Source organism: Balaenoptera physalus (assembly GCF_965194825.1).
Source record: "Balaenoptera physalus genome assembly, chromosome: 5".
In the NCBI taxonomy this organism is placed as follows: domain Eukaryota; kingdom Metazoa; phylum Chordata; class Mammalia; order Artiodactyla; family Balaenopteridae; genus Balaenoptera; species Balaenoptera physalus.
The window spans coordinates 121318651-121344159 of record NC_138884.1 but is presented as its reverse complement, the minus strand read 5'-3'; the positions used below and the strand labels follow the sequence as shown (position 1 = coordinate 121344159).

Here is a 25509-nt window from a genome sequence, read left to right as displayed (position 1 = left end):
CCATTGGAGTGTTGCATGAATAAGAAGTTTTTATTGCATGAAGCCACTCCTGATAGCCTCTCAATGCAATAATTAGACTCCCCTAGTTAATGCAGTATATATACAAAACAATCACAGCTTATGACATCTTTAAAATAATTAATATACCCCAACTCTCTATTTACCCTTATTAAGTAAATTTTCTTCCTGGAAGAGATATCTAATTAGCTGAAGTGAATATTCTGTTTCACCTTGGCCAGTATGTTTTTATTTGTGTAAATTAACAAATTAGCATTCTTATGTGTATGGTTCACATGAATAAGATTTCTGAGACTTGGTTGACCAGGGCTGGATTAAACAAACTGAGCTTCTGAATCTGCAAAACGGAATCCATAATGATTCAATCAAAATTCAAACATTCCATGAGGCTCAGTTTGGAGGAATGAAGAAAGTTTCTCTCTCTCTCTCCCCCCCCCATTTGCCATTAAATTAAAAAATATATGCCTATCATTATTTTGATATGAAATATTTAAATATAACTACCATCAAATTTTAGTAATATCTTATTTATATGATAGTCAGAATTTGGTTATCTAAACCATCCAGAATACATCCTCAATCTGAAAGAGTTATGAAAACAGTCATCACAAAATCTATTCCACCTCCTATACCCTAAACTATCTTTTAGACCCTATGTGCTTATGAATCCCTATTTTAATTTTATTTTTATTTATTTATTTTTTAATAAATATTTTTTAAAGCAATTAAAAATTTTTTTATCTTTTTAATTAATGAATTTATTTTTTGGCTGTGTTGGGTCTTCGTTGCAGCGCATGGGCTTTCTCTATTTGCGGCGACTGGGGGCTACTACTCTTCATTGCAGTGCACAGCCTTCTCATTGCGGTGGCTTCTCTTTGTTGCGGATCACAGGCTCTAGGCGTGCCAGCTTCAGTAGTTGTGCCTTGTGGGCTCAGTAATTGTGGCTTGCGGGCTCTAGAGCGCAGGCTCAGTAGTTGTGGCGCACGGGCTTAGTTGCTCTGCAGCATGTGGGATCTTCCCGGAGCAGGAATTGAACCCATGTCCCCTGCACTGGCAGGCAGATTCTTAACCACTGTGCCACCAGGGAAGTCCCAAATCCCTATTTTTAAATACTATATTTTAGCAAGATTGGTTGCCTGATATCATGTGATAATCTTACAAGTCTTCTAAATGTTAGAAAGCAGCAGATTAAAAACAAAAAGGTGGTATACTACTAAATGTAGATGCACTGACAATAGCCAAAATAGTAGCTGATGCTAAAGATAGAGGCATTACTATACACAGTCAGCCTCTAGAAGCACAGCAGTCTGCAGGCAAACAAACCTTCATTAAGCAAGGACTTCCTGAACTCTTAGTAACTCTTAGGATACACACAGAACCTTGTTGGGAATAGGGGAGCAGGAGACAAGGAGTATGATGTGTAATTCGTATCTTCAAAGAGCTTATAATTTACTTTAAAAAGAAAAGACAAAGCATATGAATCTTAAATAACCATGCTGCTGCTTAAAATCTAAGGAATAATACTAAGAATAAGGATTGATGAAACTAATAGCATAAAATATACTCTCAACAATGAGAGGAGAGATTATTCAGGGTAGGTTAGAATAGCCAGAGAAGCATCTGAGGTGGAGATCCTCTTCTTTTGTTATAAAGTACCTGTTTAATTGTTTTCATGTTTAAAATATCGTGTGTGACACAACTGTAAATAAACGACCTTAGGGGAAGTCCCACTCTTGCCTGGGAAATTTCTAACTGATGAATCACCAAAGAAACCGAGAAGAGGGAGGTGGGGCTGGTAACCTGAGCTGATTGCCCATTCAGTACACTCAGGACATGTTGTCATCTGTGCTCTGAGCTGAGAGCTGAAGATGTCCCCAAACAGGAAACAGGAACTTATTGCATAGCCTAAAAATGGAGCAGGCACTTTGAAGTAGGAAGAGATGTCTAAGTTTGCTTCTGGCTAAGTGACCAGTCATGATTCTGAAGTTGCAGATAAAGATAGGTTTGTCATCAGAGCTCTGTGAACATTAGAGCCACTTCATTCATTCATTCATTCAATAAACAGTTACTAGGTACCTGCTGGAGATATAGAACAACCCCACAACAACAAAAAATAAGCTCCATTTCTCAAGGAATATTCTACAGAGAGGGGAGAGACAGATAAAGTCAATAGTTACAGCAAAAAATGTCTTAAATGTAATGACAGAGGGATAGAGGTTGCCCTAAGAGCCCTTTGCTTTCTCACTTTCATACTAGCATTTTCTGTCTGTAGCATTATTTCAGTCTACACTCAGTCAATCCTGTCATCCACTTAAACTCTACCTTTAGACCCCCCCCGCCCCCCGCTAACTCTCAGACTAGATGTCCCTTTCTTTAGTAACTTTCCTCAACCCCTAAATCTCCGCTGGTGCTTCTCCTGCGAGTGCCTTTGGCTGTTACCACACCAGGCCCTTACGACATGGTATTATGTTTGCCTGACTTGTCCACACCCTCCCTAGACAGTGTACCACAAGGTAAGGATTGTGGGTTTTTTCCCCCCCCCAGCATTATCTCCATACCTATCCCTGTGTTTGGCCCATAAGTTAGTTCTCAGTAAATACTTGTTTGAAAGAATTAATTAATGAAATTAATTATTTAATTCATTATTCAAATAGTCTGTCTAATAAGTACATAATACATACAAGAAGAATGTTTATTGTTAACTCCTGAAATCTATTTTACCAAGCACTTGAATAAGCTTTAGTTATCTGGAAAATTTACTTTTGTGGAAACCTCATTTCATGAAAATGCTAGGTACATTGTGTTAGTGTATATAAATTACTCATGCTTTTAAATTTGTAAACAGCAAATCAAGCAGCTTCCCAGACATTCCCCCAACCCTCAGTTAACCAATGGTGACCAATGGGGAAAATATGTAGTAATATTTAAACCAGATCCACTGAAAACCTCCCAAGGGAATCCTAGCCTCATTATGCCTTTTATCGGTGCTACTGCACATTTTTTAAACTTTTTTTCTGCCTTCTCCATTTTCCTTTGGCTTGAGTAATGTACTTGAGTAAGAAAATGGTCAGAAGACGACTCACAAAAGATAGAGCTTGGTACTCAAACACAAAATTATCCTATATAAAATACTAAGACAAAATGGCATTGATCTGGGTATTCTAGAAGAATTCAAGAGAAATTGCTGACTACATCAGTTAAGGTTAGCCTAAATGACCAAAAGAAAGTTTTGTTGTAAAGGCAACAGAAAGGGGTCTTACCTCGACTCTAGCAAAGCTGGTAGAGTTTATAGTAAAAATTAACACTCACAAAATAATTTATAGTAAAAGTAAAAACCCAAAGCTGAAAAAACTATATCGGAGCCACATAAAACCTTGTACACAAATGTTTATAGCAATATTATTCATAACAGCCAAAAGGCAGAAACAATTCATATGCCCATCAACTGATGAACAGATAAACAAAAGGTAGTACCAATATGATACTACCTTTGTAATATCAATATGGTATTACAAAAGGTAATATCAGTATGATGTGAATATAATTTGGCAATAAAAAAGAATGAAGTACTGATACATGCTATGACATGGATGAACTTGAAAACGTTATGTTAGGTGAAAGAAGCTATCACAAAATGCTGCATGTATCGTTCCATTTATATGAAATGTCCAAAATAGCCAAATCTATGCAGACAGAAAGTAGATTAGTGGTTGCTTAGGGCTGGGGTTATAGGAGAATAGAGGAGTTGATAGCTAAAGGGTATGGAGTTTCTTTTTGAGGTGATTGAAATGCTCTAAAATTTACTGTGATGATGGTTACAAGTGTTTGTGAATGTAATAAAAACCATTGGATTGCACACTTTAAATGGGGGAATTTCCTAGTATGTGAATTATATCTCAATAAAGTTGTTTTTTTAAAAAAATCTACTGGAAATAGTGTAAAAACTTACTTGCCAGAGGAAATTAATTACTATTTTAGAATATCTTACAGGAGCAAATAGGCATATGTAAATAGAGGGTAGGTGATCTACTTTTATCCCTGAGAAGCCATGGGGGAAGGTCCATGCCAAATGCTATTCTGAAACCAAGTCCTTATGGGAAGGGATGAAGAAGAGTCTCATTTGTCTTAGATAAGAAGTGATTTTGAAACACAAAACAAGCACAATAGCAAAAGTATAAAAAGCAAGATTCTTCTGGGATGGTTGCTAAAACCTGTCTTATTATTTTTTCAGCGATCTGTAGTAGAGAACATGTGATAAGGTCTCCCATGTTTTTATGTAACTCTAAAATTTTTCAAGAAAGGAAAAGACAAATCAATGGAGACAGAATACAGAAATATATTTCTAGTTGATTTAAGTGAGCAGAACAGTCACAGCTGAATTTTAACACAGGCAAGTGCCAAGTCATTCGCTTAGGGAGATGGTTAGATGGATGGATATAGATATAGGTAGTGCCTTGAGCTACTGGTGACAACTTGACAGTTTAGAAAAAATGATTTGGAGTCATTGAAGATTCTAATGTCATGCTAGTTGAAAAAATGATAGGTCTAATTTAATGGCAGCATTTTAAAAATCAGGCTTGTTACATAACATTCTAAGAAATTCGGTGGCTTATCTGATATTTAAAAAGAAGAAAGGAAAAGAGAAGGAACAAAGTAGGAAGGAAAAAGAGAAGCGAGGAAAGAAGGAAGAGAGCAAAGAAAGGACGAAAATTGATACATTGATCTTCCAGTGGTTGGGTATCTGACCCTTCTCCTTTGGATATGGGTATTTATTATTGTACCAGTCATGGTAAATCATTACAAAGAATTTCTTAAGGTAAAAAAGTTCTCATTATTATAGATAAGGATTTTGGCTCACCAGTTAATTATTTAAGAGGTTTCTTTTCGCTGAAGTTTACATCATAAGTTCCATCTGTATTGTTGTTTCTTTACACTTATATTCATTTAATGTAGTACATTAATTCAAAGAAGAAATAAATCAATTGATATTTACCTCTTGTTTCTGACCTATTGTAGAATGTAATCCTTGATTCATTATTTTCAGTCCATTTAACTGGAATATTCCATGTGTAACTAAATTTTTTTAAAAAGAAAAATTTTAACTTTTATCACTAATAAATAAAAACATTTCCAAAGTAAAAACAGACAAGCATAAAAAGCAATAGACAAGCATATTTTCCTCATAAGCAATTGTCCAGTGTATAGTATACAATTAATACAGTTAATACAGTACTCTTTTGTGGTAAAGATAGGCTGTGTAATTGCTTTCAATTTTTATAAATCTCTAAAATTTGGAACTTTGTATCAAAAAATTAGCTAAGGATGAAGAAGATTATTTCAGTAAAAATGCCTTGAGGCTTTGGAATAAAGATATTGCATAAATATAACACATATAAAATTGAGCATTCACATACATACTTGCACAGACTTTAATATGCTCTAGTTTCTGTCAAGGAACACAATACATGTTTAGAATTCAGAAGACAATATTAAAATGCTGTGAAGGAAATAACGCCTTTTAGAAATTATGTTGAAATGACACCACCACCATCATCCCTTAAAGCTTCTCATGCTCTTTAAATATCTCCTGTTTACAATCATGTGAACCAGTGTGTTGCAAAGAAAAATCACCAGGCAAGCATGTTTCAGGGGGTTTTCGTGTTCTTTTTAGCTTCTTAGTATTTTCTCATGGAGCAGGGGGAGGAGGTTAGCTTTGTACTTTGACACAATATATACTTAACATTTTAGTCTTGAAATCTCATAAAAGAGGTCTTAAATGTCTTTTAGATTGTTCTCATGTCATATCTTACCAGTCAGAAAACACAGGAGATCTAGAGAAAAGATGAATCTGTGTTTGGGTTTAGGTTTCAACTCAAAGTTGGCCTTGTTTTTCTTCATCTGTGATCATTCAAGTCCCTAACAGAGAATGGGGGAATGATATTTCTCCCTTTCAAGTTATAATAAAATTTATGTAATTCAGGGAGAATATATATTTGCCATCTACATGAAAGAAGTAATCCTTTGTTGTCTAACTAGTGAAATGTTTTATAGATTGAACTTTTACTAGCTCTCTTGAAGGAGTTTATTGCAGTGGAATGTTTTTGGCTGTAAGTTTCATAGAACCAATACATAAATCGTTTCTTGGATCCTATAGGAGACATTGTCAGTGCTCCACCCTGATCCCCTTGAATTTCTTTGTCATTTTTGTACACCCTGGATTCCATCGTGCTTTCCCTGCCAACAGCCAGCACCTGGGTCTCTCTGTTAGAGGACTGCCCTCTGGCTGCCTGAGCAAGGAAAGCTAGAAGTTCCTGGAAGTTTACATCCTTGGATGCAGCCCTTAGCCAATGATGGATGGGCATGAAAATGTTCTTTGCCCCATCCGCAGGACCACACTGAAGCACTGTCTCTAGAACTTCCCTGCAGGGTAGTCACCCTGGACAGAACCTGTTAGTTGTTGCACCTTTGCTGCTTGATATCCCTCTTCCCAATCCCCCTACCAGCCTTTCCTAGGCTTCCTAATGAGTCACTTTCACTTGAATGATCACCTCAGGGTCTGATTTTAGCGAAGCCAACCTAAGAACGATCCCTTTACTAGACTAGTACTTGTAGTCTAGTAAAGTCTGTCTGTAGTATAGATAGACTAGTAATATTGCCAGAGCTTCTCGACAGATAGACAAAGAAGCATTTTTTGAAAGTCACATTCTACCTACAGATTGCACTCTTTCACTGCTCTGCTGATGTGGTGTTGCCATGTAGACTAACATTTCATTCCTCCTCACCTTTCCCCAATGCCAACCCGACTGAAACAACAGAGTACGGAGTGTCTCGATACACTATATGAGCAGTTAGGATTTCACATTTCCACTATCCCCTCTAGGACACGGTCTCTGGGACTAGGCTGTGCCTAAGAGTAGGCATAAGATATACTGCTAAGGTCATGTAAAAAATATTACTCTGAGGTCTGTAAGAGCATCATAAGACAAAAAAGGATGGAGGGTTGAGGCTATCTAATTTTGTAGTTTTGGAACCACTTACAGGATCTAATCTGAGTAAAATTATAGATTGGAGAGTACAAAATGTCAAAAAATAGAAATTACATAAATGAAATGATAGAGTTTCCTATATGTTTTCTAAAATTCAAGAGTATCAGATTTCATTTTTTAAAGGTATAATTCACTTTTAAAATATCTAACAATATAACAGTTTCTGGCAGTATAAATATGGCCAATCTAATTTTCACTAAGGAAACTGACTTTGCCCCAACATGACATACCTACTACCATTCTTCCACCGGTTTACATTCACTGGACTGCCAAAGACACGTAAACTTGTCCCATAGAGAACTCTCCCCGATGGAGATGTGAAACTGGCCCATTTCTAAGAGATGGTTGAGGCCATAGTGTAAAACAGTAACTTACAAATGTGTGGGCCATTTAGATTATAAAAAGTTTCTTGTCAGTAAGAATTCCCTAATATTGGAATATTTAAGCAGTGAGAAAAGGGAAGAGGCCATTTAGTTTATAATACAACTTAACATTGTCTACCAGATAGGAATATACCTGAACAGAGAGCAGGTGAACACTAGGGTTGGAGAAAAAACTAATTCCTTTCTGGGGGCATTAGGTCCCATATAATCTAATCTATAATTAGATTATATTATGATCTAACTTTTTAATAAAATGGAAAAATAAGGAATGATAATTTTCTATATAATGTCTTTCTGTCTCTTATTTGTTCAAGAGCCACTACAAATTTTTAAGAAATGTTCTCAAGAGGATAGCCCATCTTTTCTAGGTTTATTTTCCTATGCATATATAATTTGTAACTTTTTTTTAAAAAAAGGGAACAAGTAGATTGACTTTATGATAAATGATCACTAAAAATCATGCATCTATGAATCTAAAAATTTTTTAAAGTCTCTGAAGGTTAAAACTAAAAAAAAATTAGAGAACAGTGTAAGTGTTAGTATGGTTCCATGTTCTAAATCTTGATGAATACAATTTAAAGATTTATTATAACTTTAAAAGTGATTTTAGACCTGTTGATATGTTTAGTTCCCTTGGTAATAAATTTGTTTGTGTGGAGAGGAATCTATAACCCAGGAGTAGTCTTTAAAAATGTAACCCCACAGGTTTAAAGCAGTGTTGGCTGTGTCTCTGGCTTAACAAATCAGTGGATATGAATGAGAGAAGGGAACAACTACTGTGAAGCTTTCCCAATGGAAGTTTGTTTCTCAAGAAAGAAACATATTTTTTAAATTTTATATGTGCAAACACTATTAAATAGCAGTGTTAAATATGGCCAATCTGATTTGCTAGAACATAAAACAGTAACTGTAAAAAACAGTTTATGGTTAACAGAATGATCACAGAAATTATGTTGATTCATGTAATTGAATTATCACCTGATAACAAGTCAGATCTAAGTTTCAAATCATTCATATATTATGAAGAGGAAAGAGTGAAAAACAAAGAAGTTTTCTCCATCATAATCTTTCCTCTCCAAAATAAAGATAAAGAAGGAAATACAGACACTCCCTGACTGATTTCATTGGGTCTAAGACCTCAAATTTTCCTTTGTTTTGGCGTGAACTATTAATTTTCAGAACCTGCATTCCAGCAAGATATCCAGTTTCTCTGAATTTCATTTGCTGTGGGAGAGCTGAGTGTCTGAGGTTTCCAGGAGGAGAGGCTGGTAACAGGTTTCAACAAGGTGAGCACCACTGGCTTCTCCAGTTCAGGTGCCAACCAGTTTCTTGAAGTAGCTAATTTAATAATCCTGAGTGTTCTTCATTCTCGATGCCTGGGACAGAAAGTTTTTGGCAATTTGAATTTTTGGAAACACCTGAGTGTGCTGTTTGTGTAACAGTTCCCAAAGCCCTGAATTGGAAATCAGGAAACAGGTTCTGTTACCTGCTGCATGTAGTACGTATCATAAAGTGGGTCTATAAAGATTTTTCAGTTCTCTAGAAATACGGGTATGACCCATATAGAGCAAGATGAGAACAGTATTCTAAAAGGAGATTGTTCTCTGCAAATTCATCCGATTCAATTCCCTGCACAGTGTTTATTCTTTAACTGGAAGTTTTAGCTCAACTCAATCTTTGGAACATATGCCACACAGCCCCAGCCTGGCCATTCTCCTAGGGCAGGCCCCATCAACCCCATCACCTCTCACGTGGGTCACTAGCTACAGTGTCATCCTAACTGGTCTCCCTGCATCCAGTCTTGTCCCACCTGATCTGTTCTCCATAGTGCAGCCAGAGGGGAACTTTGAAAAATGTAAACATGATCCTGCCAGTTCTCTCCTTAACATCCTTGAATTTGCACACTCTTTTGTTCAAAATCTTTAACATGGTCTGCATGCCTGTCCCCTGCCTTCCCCTCCAACTTTATCTCCCACCAGTCTTCCCAGTACCTCTCTGTTGTCCAGTTCTTGGAGCCAGACTGCCTGCATTCAGACCGAGGACCCATCACTTACGCTCTGTGCAGCCTTGAATAAGTTATTTAAAATTTTTCTGCCTAAAGTTCTCTATCTGTTATAATAAAATACACTGAAGTACTTAGAATAGTGCCAGCTACTTAGTAAATGCTCAGTAAGCATTGCATATTATATGTATAATGCTCCTTTTAAACTTTAGAGCCTTCATATACGTTGCATTTTCTGTTTTGAAAACCCCGACAGTCATCCCCCAACACCAATTTACTCAGTTTAAATATCACTTCCTCAAGAAACAAAGTCTTCTGTAGTCCTTTCTACTGCACCACATCTCCTGTCCCACAATTAATTCAGGCTCAGCATTATCAGTGGACACATGGCAGGAGAGAATAATTACTGTGAAACTTCCAAATGGAAGCTTGTTTCGCAAGAGAGAAATATTAAAAAAATTTTAATATCCAAAGGCTCTAGCAGTATTAAAATGGGCCAATTTAATTTGCTAGAACATAAAACAGTAACTGTAAAAGAACCAGTTTATAGTTATTAAACGCTTCCTGAGACACCTTCTACACTATATTTCTCCTTCCTCATGTTATATTAATTGCTACTGAATAATTGATCTTGTGATGATTTATATATGTGACTGTAAAATGAGGTCAGTGAGACTATTAAAAAAGGAAGAGGGTGAAGAGTCTTTTCAGTGGAAATCGGGTAGTGGAGATTAGAGGCCACCTGGAGTGTGGTGAGTGCAAAATTCTCTCCACCCAAAGCACGTATTAAGAAGTTAAAAGACAATTAAAATCGGCATGGGTGAAATTGGAATGTTGTCCAGGGGACCAAGGTGTTGCTCTCATTTAGCCAGGATCCTGTCTAGGAGGGGGCTCAGCTGGGTGATGAAGGTCAGAGATGACATCCCCAAAGTGGTACACCCAGTTTCCTGTGGCCAGCTCCAGTGGTTAGGGGGGGCGTCCTGAGATTGTGATTTTGTTCTCTTCATTTGGGAGCGGTTGGCACCCCAGAAATGTATACAGAAATAACTAGTTAGTTATACAGAAACGGCTATATTATTAATACTTTTGTAAAAGTTGTATTCATACAAGTGTAATAAGTTTTGAAATCACTGGCTGTGTGGCACGTGTTTTGTCAGCTTTTACAATATTTGGTATGTTTTAAAAATCTGGCAAATTAGAGGAAATGGCATATTGGATTTATAATTTTATCTGACATTCTTAGAATACCTTAACTCAGTAGTCATGTTTAAATGCCTATAAAAGTCTGATTTGGGTGAGGTTTTTTTGTTGTTGTTAATTTTATTGGAGTAGAGTTGATTTACAATGTTGTGTTAGTTTCAGGTGTACAGCAAAGTGATTCAGTTATACATATACATATATTCATTCTTTTTTCAGATTCTTTTCCCATATAGGTTATTACAGAATATTGAATAGAGTTCCCTGTGCTATATAGTAGGCCCTTGTTGGTTTTCTATTTTATATATGGTAGTGTGTGTATGTTAATCCCAAACTCCTAATTTATCCCTCCCCCGCATGTTTCCCCTTTGGTAACCATAAGTTTGTTTTTGAAATCTGTGAGTTTGTTTCTGTTTTGTAAACAAGTTTATTTATATCATTTTTTAAATTAGATTCCACATGAGTGATATCATATGGTATTTGTCTTTCTCTGACTTACTTCACTTAGTGTGATAATCTCTAGGTCCATCCATGTTGCTGCAAATGGCATTATTTTGTTCTTTTTTATGGCTGAGTAATATTCCATTGTATACATGTACCACATCTTCTTTATCCATTCCTCTGTTGATGGACATTTAGATTGCTTCCATGTCTTGGCTATTGTAAATACTGCTGCAATGAACATTGGGGTGTGTGCATCTTTTTGAATTATGGTTTTCTCTGGAATATGCCCAGGAGTGGGATTGCTGGATCATATGGTAGTACTATTTTTTGTTTTTTAAGGAACCTCCATACTGTTCTCCATAGTGGTTGTACCAATTTATATTCCCACCAACAGGGTAGGAAGTTTCCCTTTTCTCCACACCCTCTCCGGCCTTTATTGTTTGTAGACTTTTTGATGCTGGTCATTCTGACTGGTGTGAGGTGATACCTCATTGTAGTTTTGATTTGCATTTCTTTGATATTTAGTTATGTTGAGCATCTTTTCATGTACTAGGAAAGTCTGATTTTGTAAAGTTAAAGGTTTGATTCTTTTTTTTCTTTTTTGGTTGTTAAGGTTTAATGTGTTTGAGAATGCCCAAGAAATTTGATATACTATATCTATGAATTTTAATTTGTTAGATTCATAAAAATGTATAGAAAAGTCTATTTAGAAATTAGATTCATAAAACTGTGTCTTTCGGTGTTTATATTTGAAATTATAAATGGAATTTAATACAATTTTAAGTGGTGATGTTTAGAAGTTTCTTATAAATGATATATGCAAAATAATTTGATTGATTGAGTTTGTAATTGCTGTTAAAATGTTTGGAGAATTTCATTTATGCATTGTAAATAAAAATATCCTTAATCAAAAACTGGGAAAACCACTATTGAAAAGCCACTGTCTCCTACACCCTTTCCACAGACCAGCACCTCTCTCAGAAGCAGCCCCTTTTAAATGCTTCTGGTTTTAGTTCTTCTGATGTCTAATACTGTAACTCTAAATACCTCTATATTTTTTTAGATAGTATTTATTAACTCACCCATGAGAGAGGGTGATTTAGTTCACTTATACTACTTTCTTTTTCGTTCCCCCTTTAACAGTCAAATTATAATAAAGCAAAATTATTATTATTAGACTTTCTATAGGTTACAATTGTTCCTTTAAATAATATACCCATACTGCCTTTTCTTGTTTTATAAATTTTAGTATTGTTACTCTCTCCTAACTGTAGAATAAGGTTATCTTGTGCAGTGCTGATAAATGCTTAACAACCAGCTCTCAGGGCAGGGGTGGGAAGTGGAATGTAGTATTTGCTGATTTCCATTAACTCACATCATGACCAATTTCAGGCTACTGGAATGATGTCACTGAGTTGGGATTAAAGCCAGCTTTGGTCCACCACTGAATCAGTATCCAGTATCCTTTTTTTCCACCCTTTCTTCCTCTTCCACCTCCTTTCTTCTGTCAGCTGTTTTTTCTTGTTACAATGTTAAGACTGTTTATATTTACAATCTAACCTGTCACTATAACAAATATTAACATGTTATCCATTGGTTGATTATAAAAGCTAACAGATAATAAATAACACGAAATTATGCTCTATACATATTGCTGGCCGAAAAGTGTGTTGGAGTCATATTTCCTTCTCAATGGTCTGATTTCATGGCCCTTGAGTCACTTAAATGAAAATTCCCCCTAACACCCTAACATAAGGGTAAAATAGACTCCTCTTCTTTATACTTTATCAATGGCATCAAATCATTCTACCTGCTTCATATTTTTGGATCACAATTTTTACATACAGCCTTGATTTTGTTTTTTTCTAATTTTCTTTGTTATAGTTGGCCAGACTGATGGGCCTTCACCAATTCCCCAGTTCTGCCATCCTCCCAATTATACTCTCTTTTTCCTGGGGATCACCTAACTCAGCCCGAGTCATCCTGCTTTTATGGCACTGTGAGCCCACTGGATCGCTATTGGTCTGCATTTCCTTTCATGGCTCTCCTAGGTTGGATGAACTGTTTCCTGGATCCTATGTCTTCCTCTTTTTTTTGATTTATTCATATTTTTTTTCTCTCCAGGCTCCAATCCCCCTGGACTGTAGCCTTAGTAACTTTCTAAGAAGTGCTGTGTGGAAAACCTTTTCTGGGGCTGCATGTCAGAAAATGTCTTCACTGTGCTTATACGTTTGGTTTAGGGAACTGCCTAGAGAATTAGAGGTTGAAAATATTTTTGCATCCACGTTTTAAATGACTGCTTCATTTTCTTCTTGAGTTCAGAGTTGTTGTAAAGAAGTCTAATGCCACACTAACTCATGTACCCTTGTTTTCTGAAATTTCATGAGGCTATAGCTAGGTATGTTTTTGTTGTTTTTTCCTTTTTGTACTGTGTAGTCAATGGGGCCTTTTAATCAGAATCCTTGTGCACTTTATTATTTCTTTGGTACAGTTTGCCCCTTAAGTTTCTCTATTTTCTTTTTTTTGAGAGCCTTCTATTAGTTGGGTGCTAGATTTTCCATATTTGTCTTCTGTTTCGTATTTGCCAGTTCTATGTGTGTTTGTCCTGTACTTTTAGGGAATGCCCCAAATTTATTTCTAGTTGGTCTATTAATTTTTTTGACAACCAAAATTTAATCTTTCATAGCTCTTTTATATTCTCAGTTTGTCTTTTCAAAAACATTCTGCTCTTAGTTAATGGATATAATAGCTTCTTTGATCTCTTAATATATTTCATAAATTTATTTTTTATTTCAATTATGTCTCTTATAGAGATAGGTTTCTTGTTTGTTCATGTGAGATTTTACCTTTTATGCTTTTAGATTTTTTTCATGTGTCTTGAGATCCTTGATTGTTCCTTCATATTTAAGAAAGAAGGACTAAATTGGTTATTCTTGGTGTCTTGTATGTAACCCTTCTACTGTTGAGAAGGGAGGTATATATATATATATTTTTTTTAACATCTTTATTGGAGTATAATTGCTTTACAATCGTGTGTTAGTTTCTGCTTTATAACAAAGTGAATCAGTTATACACATACATATGTTCCCATATCTCTTCCATCTTGCGTCTCCCTCCCTCCCACCCTCCCTATCCCACCCCTCTAGGTGGTCACAAACCACTGAGCTGATCTCCCTGTGCTATGTGGCTGCTTCCCACTAGCTATCTATTTTACGTTTGGTAGTGTATATATGTCCATGCCACTCTCTCACTTTGTCACACCTTACCCTTTCCCCTCCCCATATCCTCAAGTCCATTCTCTGGTAGGTCTGTGTCTTTATTCCCATCTTACCCCTAGGTTCTTCATGACTTTTTTTTTTTTCCTTAGATTCCATATATATGTGTTAGCATACTGTATTTGTTTTTCTCTTTCTGACTTACTTCACTCTGTATGACAGACTCTAGGTCCATCCACCTCACCACAAATAACTCAATTTCGTTTCTTTTTATGGCTGAGTAGAGAAGGGAGGTGTATTTTTGAAACTGACTTCTCCGCTGAACAGGAAGTCTGACCAGAGGCTCTGTGTATGTATGAGGGGAGCTGGCAGCTCCAGCCCATCCATCCTACAAATGCCACAAGGAGGAAAGCTTTACTTTGGGTGTCCCAACCAAATGGAAATCCTTAGCTCTCCTCTACGTCTTGGTCAATTTCTTTAGGAAAAAAAGCCCTCTGGATTTTTGCCTTGGGTCATTGCCAGACTTTTGAGAGCTCTGTGCAGAGGAAAGAATGGCAGTCAATGAAGGGAAAGTGGAGGGGGAGGGGTCTGGCTGGCACAACTGTCCTGAATCCAGACTTCAAATTAATTGCCCTATTTTCAGCCTCACTCCTGCCTTCCACTCTGAGTGCTGACACTGAGCCCAGAGCCTGTCTAGGGATAGGGGAAATCAGCTTCCACCTCTGCTGAAAGTCTCTTTTTATCTGGCTGCATCTTCCTCTGTTTTTTGTCTATATTTCTCCCTCTGCTTTTCTTCATCTAGAATTTTATGATGCATTTAGCCCTTCCTATTTTCTTTGCTTCTCTGAGTTTATTTCTTTTAGTACTTCTGTTTCTTTATTCAGTGATTTCTGGGAAGAATAGTACTTGCATGCATGTGCTCAGTCCATCATTTGGAACCTGAAGACAACTGAGCTATTTCTGAATGCCTTTGTTTCCCTAAATACACTGTGCTTAAGCATCAGGTACTGAAGAGCAAGGTCTAAGCAAATGGCCAGTATTTCCATCAAATTTCTGCTTTTCTCCTGAAATGCGTTATAGATTCTTACCCAAAAATTGAATGTGGCTCAGAAGAATTAACTCTCGAGTCCAACAGAAAGCGTCTCTGTGTGATGTTCCTCATATCTTTCACATTAAGTACAGGATAACCCATCTGATTGGTCCAGGTGTCCATTACTTCTTTCACTGGTAGCTTACTTGCCTAAGATTTTTTTTAAAAATAGAGAATAATCAATCAACAAATAAGGGGAAATAAAAGGATAGAATAATCAGATAAAGAAATGATTGATAAATCATTTGTTAATCAAAGAAATATTTGAGGATATACTCCTCCTTACCTGTTCAAGTGCTGCCCAAAAATCTGAAGTTTTGGCATTCTTAAATTTGTATTTTTCCAAGTAACTCTGCATGTGAAAGATAACAAGTATTTCAAAAGTCAATGTTTGCTTTTTCCATACTTCCACAACATGAGCTGAACCCTTCAACATGCCTCGCTCTAATGAATAATATAGCAAATGTACCTAGATTGAAAATCAAATGATACGCCGTATGCAAAACATTTTGTAACCTATAAAAACACTGTACAAATAACGATTTATTTGTAAAGCATAAGGAATATTTTTTCTTATTAATGAGATAATTCTCTTTTTTGTTGTTGTTTTTTTGTTTTAGTCTAATGGAATTGTGAACAGGTGAGGGAAAGAGTTTAATTTTTTCAGGACAACCAATATAAGATGCTTAAGGACCGTCAACTGTTTAGCAAGCAGTCAACAGTCCATAACATTTTTGATACACTAGGAAAAAAGATCCATAATTCTATGATGTTCACTTATTGGTGTTAACCTGTCCACTGCTGGCTGCATCCCCTACCTTTATTTACACCAGTAGGGTTTTCTCATCTCAGACGCTAGATGACCCCATCACACATGAGTGATTGAAGTGATATGCAAAGATAAAACTGGTGAGCTCGGCTCTAAGCCAAGGCTCAGCAAACTTTTTCTGTAAAAAGCTGTATAGTAAAGATTTTAAGTGTTATGAGACATATAGTCTCTGTCACAACTACTCAACTCTGCCCAAATAGCACAAAAGCAGTCATAGATAATATGTAAGTGAATGAGAATGGCTGTTTTCCAATAAAATGTTATTTATACACACTGATATTTGAATTCCATACAACTTTCACATGTCATGAAATATTCTTTTGATTTTTTCCAGCCATTTAAAATTTTAGAAGTGATTTTCATTTGCAGACCTTACAAAAATGGGTGGTGGGCTGGATTTGGCCTGCAAGCTGTAATAATAGTTTGCAGACTCCTGCTCTAAATAAATGAATATACAGTCTTCTGAATAATAATACTCATGATGATGATGGCTAAATTGGGAAAATTATTCACTCTAAGGAGTAAGATTTCATTTTTCAAATATTTTAAAAATACAAATCTTTTAACTACAAGGCTCCCTTTTTGTCAGTTCTAGTCACAAAACCTCTCTATATATGAGTTTTCAGGCATAATATGATATCCCTAGAGAAAATTCCTTGTCTTCTTCTAATCTCATAATTGAGCACTACTTATAGTTCTCCAGGAAACCTTCCAGAATTCCTGCTGTATCACTCCTCTGTTATGCTCTAGAATTGTCCTGTTTAAAATGTGGAAGTCTTTGATAGAAATAGAACCTTCTTAAGTGGTCTTTGAACCTTCAAAGAAAATAACCAGTGGTTGACTTTGCTCATATCATTTTCACTCTAAGTTGCTCTGATTTTCAGGAGGTGCTATACCTTAGCCCTGTTATCTTCTAAATTCCTCTTTTTAGGCATAGAGAGATAAAACAATATTATCTGGACTGCTCCAAGATGCCTGGGAGAGGGTTGAGGCCAGTTTGGAATGCTGCCTTCATATTTGTTCTTTTGATTGGTTCACTGCTCAGCACTGCCACTGGAGGGCAGGCGAAGGAAGGGAGAAATGAAAGGCACATATTCTGTATCAAATTTAGGTGTTCGCTCCAGAGTTTTGCATAGATCATTCATTCCTTCTTAGTAAAATAATTGGATGCTCGGAATAGTAATAATTATAATCATAGCTACCTGTTAATGATGATTTCTAGTGAATAGTATCTTCTTAAAATTAATATAGAGGAGTTTCTTTGTATATTCACGGTGCCTTGTACTTAGAAACATGCAATCTTGGAACTGAAAGGAACCTTAAGTACTATTTTATACAACGCTCACATTTTGGGCATGAAGGAAACTGGTGTCTAGAGAGGTGAAGAGATTTGCCTGAGATTACGGTGAAGAGACTTCTGAATCCTGGATCAGTTTGTGTGGTTTTCGTCACTGTTGTTATTGTTACTGTTTTGTTTTTTTTTAATTTTTTATGAATTTATTTATTTATTTATTTATTTATGGCTGTGTCGGGTCTTTCGTTTCTGTGCGAGGTCCTTCTCTAGTTGCGGCAAGTGGGGGCCACTCTTCAGCGCGGTGCGCGGGCCTCTCACTGTTGTGGCCTCTCTCGTTGCGGAGCACAGGCTCCAGACGCGTAGGCTCAGTAGCTGTGGCTCACGGGCCCAGTTGCTCCGCGGCATGTGGGATCTTCCCAGACCAGGGCTCGAACCCGTGTCCCCTGCATTAGCAGGCGGATTCTCAACCACTGCGCCACCAGGGAAGCCCATTGTTACTGTTTTTTAAATTGCAGTTTCTTGCTTCACCTTAGCTAGAGGCTTATATAAGCAGTACATTAAAAGGAACTAATTTTATTTTGTCTAGATTAGTGCTTTTGAATATTCTATATTAAGAAATTTCCTTCTTCACCTTGCATAATCACGATGCAGTCATTCCAGTCAAAAGTTCACGATGACCTAGGTTCCCCAATAATAGTCCCTCAGTTAGTATCAGTGTGCACAAAGGAAAGGAACAGTGTTTCTATGACTAGTATCTCAGGAAGGGACAGGACATTTTCCAGTTGAACCATTCCTGTCTTTTCAGCGATACTACTGATACTAGGAGAAAAAGAAAGGATGGATATATTTCTCAGCTTCTATTTCATGACCATACATTGTTATCAATGCCCCATAATTTAATACACTTTTTTACATACAAGCACAGCCTGAAAGATTTTCCAGTTGATGGTTTTACTCTTAATTCCCCTCACTCTGTACCTACTTTGCTGTCTGAGATTGGATTTGGGGTTAAGGTGATAAGCATGAAAGAGAACAGAGAGCTGGCCATCCCCAGAGTTAGCGCCACACCAGGTTAACTAATGAAGAGTCACTTTTGGTAGAAAGTTAGTATTTGCAAGGGAAAAGTCTTGGACAGTGTCACATATTGTGGGGTTTAGGGGTAGCAGTCATCATGATGATAAGTCAAGGAGAGATACATTTGGATACTAGAATTATGTGAAGGGATGTTCCAATTGGTTTGAGAGCTTATTGAGTGTGGCCTATATTGATCATATACTATTTTCAGATATTAGCTAGTGTTTGAAGATTGAAGGCAAAAAATGAGTGTTTCAGTGTCTTTTTGTAAATTAATTCCATAGCACTATAGTGATATGAAAATTAGTATCTATTCATTCTAGCGCCATCTGTAGTCGCAGTTAGGGTGGAGGAAGATGGTTTTAACATGAGAAATACTAGTTTTAGACTGGACTGGGTTTTTAATTAATTATATCACATATATGAGCTAAATAAAATGCAAGAGTATTATTAAATTATTAGAACAGGTATTCTCTTTTAAAGACTCTTTTGGTACTTCTCAAAAAAAGTTAATATGAAAAATTATTTAATTTGAAGTCCACTTTGAAGATTCCAAGAACATGTTATTCATCAGCTTAATTTAGAATGAAAACTTTGCAAATGAAATTTTAATTTACTTTTAAAAATGAATTGTCTTTGTTTATTTTTATATTCTATATTATTTATTATAGACCATTCATTCAAGAAGCGTTTTTTGGATCTTCTAACATCTATAATGCACTCTCCTAGGCATGGGAGTATATGCAAAGATATAGAAGACACAGTTCCTCACAAAAGGTGCTTACAGTTAGAGAAGTATGAAATTTGAGTCTGAAGCTGATGAAAAGTTTACAAGATGTTCTAATGTACACTTAAGAACAAACACATAGCTTCTCTCTTTCCACCTAATGTCCACACAGAATATTTTATTCATGGATAAAAGTAGTAAAATGTACTGAAGTGTTTCCTGAATATTTCCTAAATCCTGGTCTTATTTTTTACTTTAATAGTCACCTAGGAATTTAAGTATTGGGTAGAAGGGGACCATTTCCTTTTATGGTATTATGGAGAATGCTGATTGCCACATAAGAAGACTTGGCAGTAGTGAGAGCTGTAGGAATGGTGGGCAAGCACTGTCCTGGGGAATCATATCCAAAGGAAGTACTGGTACCCTTTGGGGAAGCTAGCAGGGCACTGCTCTCACCCATTTTCTGTTTTATGGGTTGGATACTATCAGCGCTGCTCTGCCTACTACCTGGGATGTCACAGTACGGGGGATGGAGATGGAAGAGAAAGAGTCGGAAGACAGTTCCATCCCTAGGCTGCAACAGAGCCAACCTGCAGACAGGACAGTTACAGGGGCACAAGGTAGCAATGGTGGTAATATAGATAATATAAAACCCTGAGAGAATTGGCTTATGGTCTAGAAGAACAGCAATGGAACTGAAACAGCCACTGGAGGAATAAGCTTAAGTGGGATGTGTGAAATGCTTTAAGAAATTGTTATTTCTCTTTCCAAACGGAAGCAGGCCCTCTTTATTCACTGACTTTATCATAATAGGAATATGTGTGTTAACCATTTTATAATCCAATAATAAGGGAAAAGTCCTTTTAAAAACTATAATGGAAGAGCTTTATAGATAGATTTAAATTTTTATATTATGTTGCTGTGGACTGAATTGTGTTCCCCCAAAATTCATGCTGGAGGCCTAATGCCCAATGTGATGGTATTTGGAGATGAGGCCTTTGGTAGGTTTAGGGTGAGGTTTAGATGAGACCATGAGGGTGGGAGCCTCATGATGGGATCAGTGTCCTTATAAGAAGAGGCACCAGAAGGTTCTCTCTCTCTCTGCCATGTGAGGACACAGCAAAAAGAAAACTCTCACCAAAAACAGTCTGCCAGCACCTTGGTCTTGGACTTTTTAGTCTACAGAACTGTGAGAAAATAAATTTCTGTTGTTATGCCACCCAATCTATGGTGTTTTGTTATGGCAGACTGAGCTAATACACATGTAAAGGGTGTAAAAAATAACTAAGTAATCTGTTTCACTTCTCTGTGAAACTTTTGTTAAATGACAATTACAGATACAATGTAGGTACTAACCTGGATGTGATCACCTTTTTGTGTTTTGCAATATTATCTATCCTTGAGCAAGGAAAGGAAAAAGTAAAAAGGGAATTGTCCTTAATTAATCACATATCTTAACATTCATCAGCCATATATCAGTGTAGTTTTTTAATAATATTAAAAGTAATAAATCATACCTGACATCCTTTTTGAAATTTCTCTGGTGTTATCCAGTCTTCAAGCATTCTCAGAATGGAAGCTCCCTATGATGGAAAAGAATGGGAAGTTAAATTAATAAAGGATGTGTAAGAAAAAAATATCAGTGATCACTATTGTGACTAGTATTTCATGATCATATTTGTGAGATAATGTCTTTAAGATGATTCTGCTAAATTATATGGCTATCAATCTGTGATTTTAGGATGAAAATACCACTTGGCATACCCCCTGTATCTATGCTTCTAAAATAACTAAAAGGCAAGGAGAAATTGATAAAGTGGCCATCGTTTCAGTAATTTAAGGTTCAAATAATTATTGCACTTTACCACATGAACCAGTAGATGGGGCTTTCCTAATGAAAGAGAAACTGGAAAAAGTTTTAGAAAAGTCATGTTCTTTGATGAACAAGGAAAGCAACTTCAGGATAAAATTCTGGCTACTTCTTAAGTATATTAGAATATTTGGGAAAAATAATTATATTTTAACAGAGGGGAGTAGACAGTTGAGGAATTAATCTGGTCAGATAGTTTAATATAGATTATGTATATAATTTAGGCATAAAATGCTAATCTTCCAAAGTGGTTTATCTCATTTGATTTTATTTAGTCTGAAGAGTCTGATGAATACTTCTGCTGTCTACTTGTTTTTCATATGTTATAAGATTAATTTTAAATGCATTATTCATAGATTTAAAAATCAATTTTCAAGTAACTGACCAGAAAAACATTGCTTCCCCATTTAAGTTAGTTATTTATTAAAATATAAGTTATTTTTGTACCTAGTATAAAGCTAAAGGCTTAGAAACATGTATTTATTTCTGACCTAATACCTTATACCCATGGAATATCTAGAACTTAGGAAGAAGCTGATTTAATAAATATAAATGTCTCTATGTGAATTATTAGAATATACTATAAGTGGATTAGAAATCTTCCTTTTAACAGAAAGATAAAAAGAATCATTGACAATATAAAAGAAAAATGAATAACGGAAGCCTGAAATAATGCCATGAGAACATATGAGAGGGAAAGCCAAAAAATATGATGCTATAAACTTCAAATACTAATATATAGAAGGCTTTTTCACTAAAGCCAATTTTATCTAATATTCATTTTAATAATTATAATATTTTGTCTTAAATAAAACTTTGGGTATCACCCAGAACAGTAAAATGTATTAGTTTGCAGTGGCTTTTGAACAACTTAACCTAGTGCGTAAACCACAAGAGGCTGAGGTGGAAAATTGACTAAAATATGTTGCATACAGGTGTGGAATATGTTTAGAGGAGAAGCTACAGGAGAAGTTGTGGGAGAAAAATGGGTAGCATAAAGCTTCAGGTCACTATGGGTTTTTAGCAACTTTTCATAAAATTTTACTGGATAAAAATGCCCCATCTATGACATGCTAACAAATTCATATTTAAATCGTATATAAAAATGGATGAAAGTAATTCCTTCAAATGGAATTGGATTTAAGTGCTTACCGGAAGCATTCTACTAGAAAAGGCGTCCACATATATGGCACTTCTCATTGACCACATGGCAGAAAAAGAAGATTTACTGTCTTTTAAAAAATCAAGTCAAATAACTCTAAATTGGATGCTTAAAGGGTAAATGTTCAGTTATCAGAATGATAGCCGTAATAAACAAAAGTGAGAAGAGAAACTTTAAAAAATCTGATTCAGAATCCTGTGACAATGACCAGCATTGATCATTTCTGCTGAAAATTATAAGCTATTGAATATTCAGCACTTGGAATAAGTTCTACACTGTTTCCCAAAGCCCATTAACATAGTATAACCATTCTTACCATTTTTAGGCATTTACTAAGAGAAAAACCACTAAACAGGAAGACATTCAAAACAGTGTCACATTTTCCGCACCTTGCTATAGGAAATCCCATCAAAAACAGATGTTATTTCATCAGGAGTTGTCACAGTGACTATAATCGGGTGTGAAGATATCAAAGAATCATCCTCTTGTACAGGTAATACATCTTCAAGTAGCATCTGATCACGCTGAAATGACAGAATGAACCACAGAAATCTAGCACTTCCTTTATAGTGGTTTATATGTCAAAATATCATTTATATAATACAAATTGGGGGGAAATAAATATAAATGACTCATATTATTTAAAACAAATATTAGATATTCAAATTAATCATATTTTGCACTGATTTTTCTACACTGATTCCATTCCCTTCTACTTATAATTCCCTTGACTTCACCCCTATATGGCAGGCCAAGAAGACAGAAGCATTTATAAATTCTGTTTCTGCTACTTCTGTGTGACTTTCAGACATGAGCCAAACTTTCAAAGCTCTGTTTCATATCTGTGCAATAAGAATGATGATATTACCCCACAGATTTGTCTGAGACTTAAGGAAACGTGTTGATTTGCCAAAAATTGTTTTAGGAGTCTTTTTCCATTAATCATTGGAATTTGGATGATTCGTAATTAATTGAAGAAAACATTAACTTTTGCTTTAGTTCTAATAATTACCTTCTCATTCCTGTCCTAGGTTTTCTCAGCAAAATAGAGTGTTTGAGAGGTCTAGCACTATAGTCAAAATTCCTAGGTTCAAAGCTCACTTTCTCCACTTTCTAGACATGTGAGTTTAATTTCCCTCACCCATGATGGCAGCTACTTTTTTAGAAATGTGCAGAGGATTTAATGAGATAATGCATGGCAGGCATTTGACATAGTACCTGGCACAAAGTGAAAACCTAACACACTAGCTGCTGTTATTATTTTGATTCTTAATCAATTAGATTCTGAAATCTAGTTCTATTAAATAACTAATAATAAAAATCAAAAGCTTTATTGATCTTACTTAATCAAAAATATTTCCCAAAAGAAGCATGCTATATTAGTTTACATTTTCCAATTTTGTGAATTCCACTTATAATAGGCAAGGTACTATTGTCAAGTGATGACTGTCAATCAAGGTAATTTTGTCTTGGATTTTAATTTTTGTTCCCCTAAAATGTTTAGGTAAGAAGAAAGAATCTTAATCTCAATGTCAGGAAATTTGACTCTCGTCTTGGTTGTGCTACCAGTTGTCTCTGTGACATTTGGAAGTTACATCAGCTTCCTGGGCATCAGATTTTTTCACCTGTAAAATGAGGCTCCACTATTGTGGTACTTATCAAGCTCTCTTACAATGTATCTTAGTTTATCTATTCCCTCCACCATCAGACCCTAAATTAGGAACTTCTATAAGGGCAGGAAGTGTGTATTATTCAGTTTTGGGTCCTCTGTAGTGTTTACTGAATGAAGAATGAATGAATAGATGAAGAATGAATGAGTAGGATCATATGATTAAATTTCATTTAAGAACTGCATACTAAATTTTTCCAATATTTAATTGTTTTTGAAACACTGAAAGTGGAATGTTAAAATATTACATATACAATACATTACATAAACAATACATCTTGGTATAAGAAGGGTTACTTTATAGAAAATACAGGCCAAAATAATTTTTCATTTATATAGTTTAATTTCAATAAATTATGAAATCAGCAATTTTCCACATAGATGAATGGTCCTCAACTAGGGGACATCTGGCAATATGTGGAGACATTTTTCTTTTGTTTTCTCTCTCTCTTTTTTAAATTGAGGTATTGTTGATTTATAATGTCATGCTAATTTCTGCCATACAGCAAAGTGACTCAGTTATACACATACATACATTATTTTTTATATTCTTTTCCATTATGGTTTATCCCAGGAGACTGGATATAGTTCCCTGTGCTATACAGTAGGACCTTGTTGTTTATCCATTCTAAATGTAATAGTTTGCATCTACTAACCCCAAACTCTCAGTCCATCCCTCTCCCTCTCCCACCCCTTGGCAACCACAAGTCTGTTCTCTATGTCTGTGAGTCCATTTCTGTTTTGTAGATAAGTTCATTGTGCCGTATTTTAGATTCCACATATGAGTGATATCATATGGTATCTGTCTTTCTCTTTTTGACTTACTTAGTGTGATCATCTCTAGTTGCATCCGTGTTGCTGCAAATGGCATTATTTCATCCTTTTTTATGGCTGAGTAATATTCCATTGTATACATGTACAACATCGTCTTTATCCATTCATCTTTTTTTTTAACATCTTTATTGGAGTATAATTGCTTTACAATGGTGTGTTAGTTTCTGCTTTATAACAAAGTGAATCAGTTATACATATACATATGTCCCCATATCTCTTCCCTCTTGCATCTCCCTCCCTCCCACCCTCCCTATCCCACCCCTCTAGGTGGTCACGAAGCACCGAGCTGATCTCCCTGTGCTATGTGGTTGCTTCCCACTAGCTATCTATTTTACATTTGGTAGTGTATATATGTCCATGCCACTCTCTCACTTTGTCACAGCTTACCCTTCCCCCGCCCCATATCCTCAAGTCCATTCTCTAGTAGGTCTGTGTCTTTATTCCCGTCTTGCCACTAGGTTCTTCATGACTTTTTTTTTTTTCTTAGATTCCATATATATGTGTTAGCATACTGTATTTGTTTTTCTCTTTCTGACTTACTTCACTCTGTATGACAGACTCTAACTCCATCCACCTCACTACAAATAACTCCATTTCATTTCTTTTTATGGCTGAGTAATATTCCATTGTATATATGTGCCACATCTTCTTTATC

General features: G+C 35.8%; 1 protein-coding gene across 1 annotated transcript in view; it reads right to left on the bottom strand.

Annotated features, from left to right (window-relative positions):
• The window catches only part of ENPEP (glutamyl aminopeptidase), a 105049-nt gene that overhangs the window by 25369 nt on the left and 54171 nt on the right, over positions 1-25509 (bottom strand). The window contains exons 7-11 of the mRNA XM_082462775.1: positions 22741-22875; positions 20837-20902; positions 15682-15747; positions 15394-15545; positions 5012-5091 (exon numbers count right to left, since the gene is read on the bottom strand). Of these exons, the coding sequence (XP_082318901.1) occupies positions 5012-5091; positions 15394-15545; positions 15682-15747; positions 20837-20902; positions 22741-22875 (499 nt within the window). The remainder of the gene's footprint in view (positions 1-5011; positions 5092-15393; positions 15546-15681; positions 15748-20836; positions 20903-22740; positions 22876-25509) is intronic.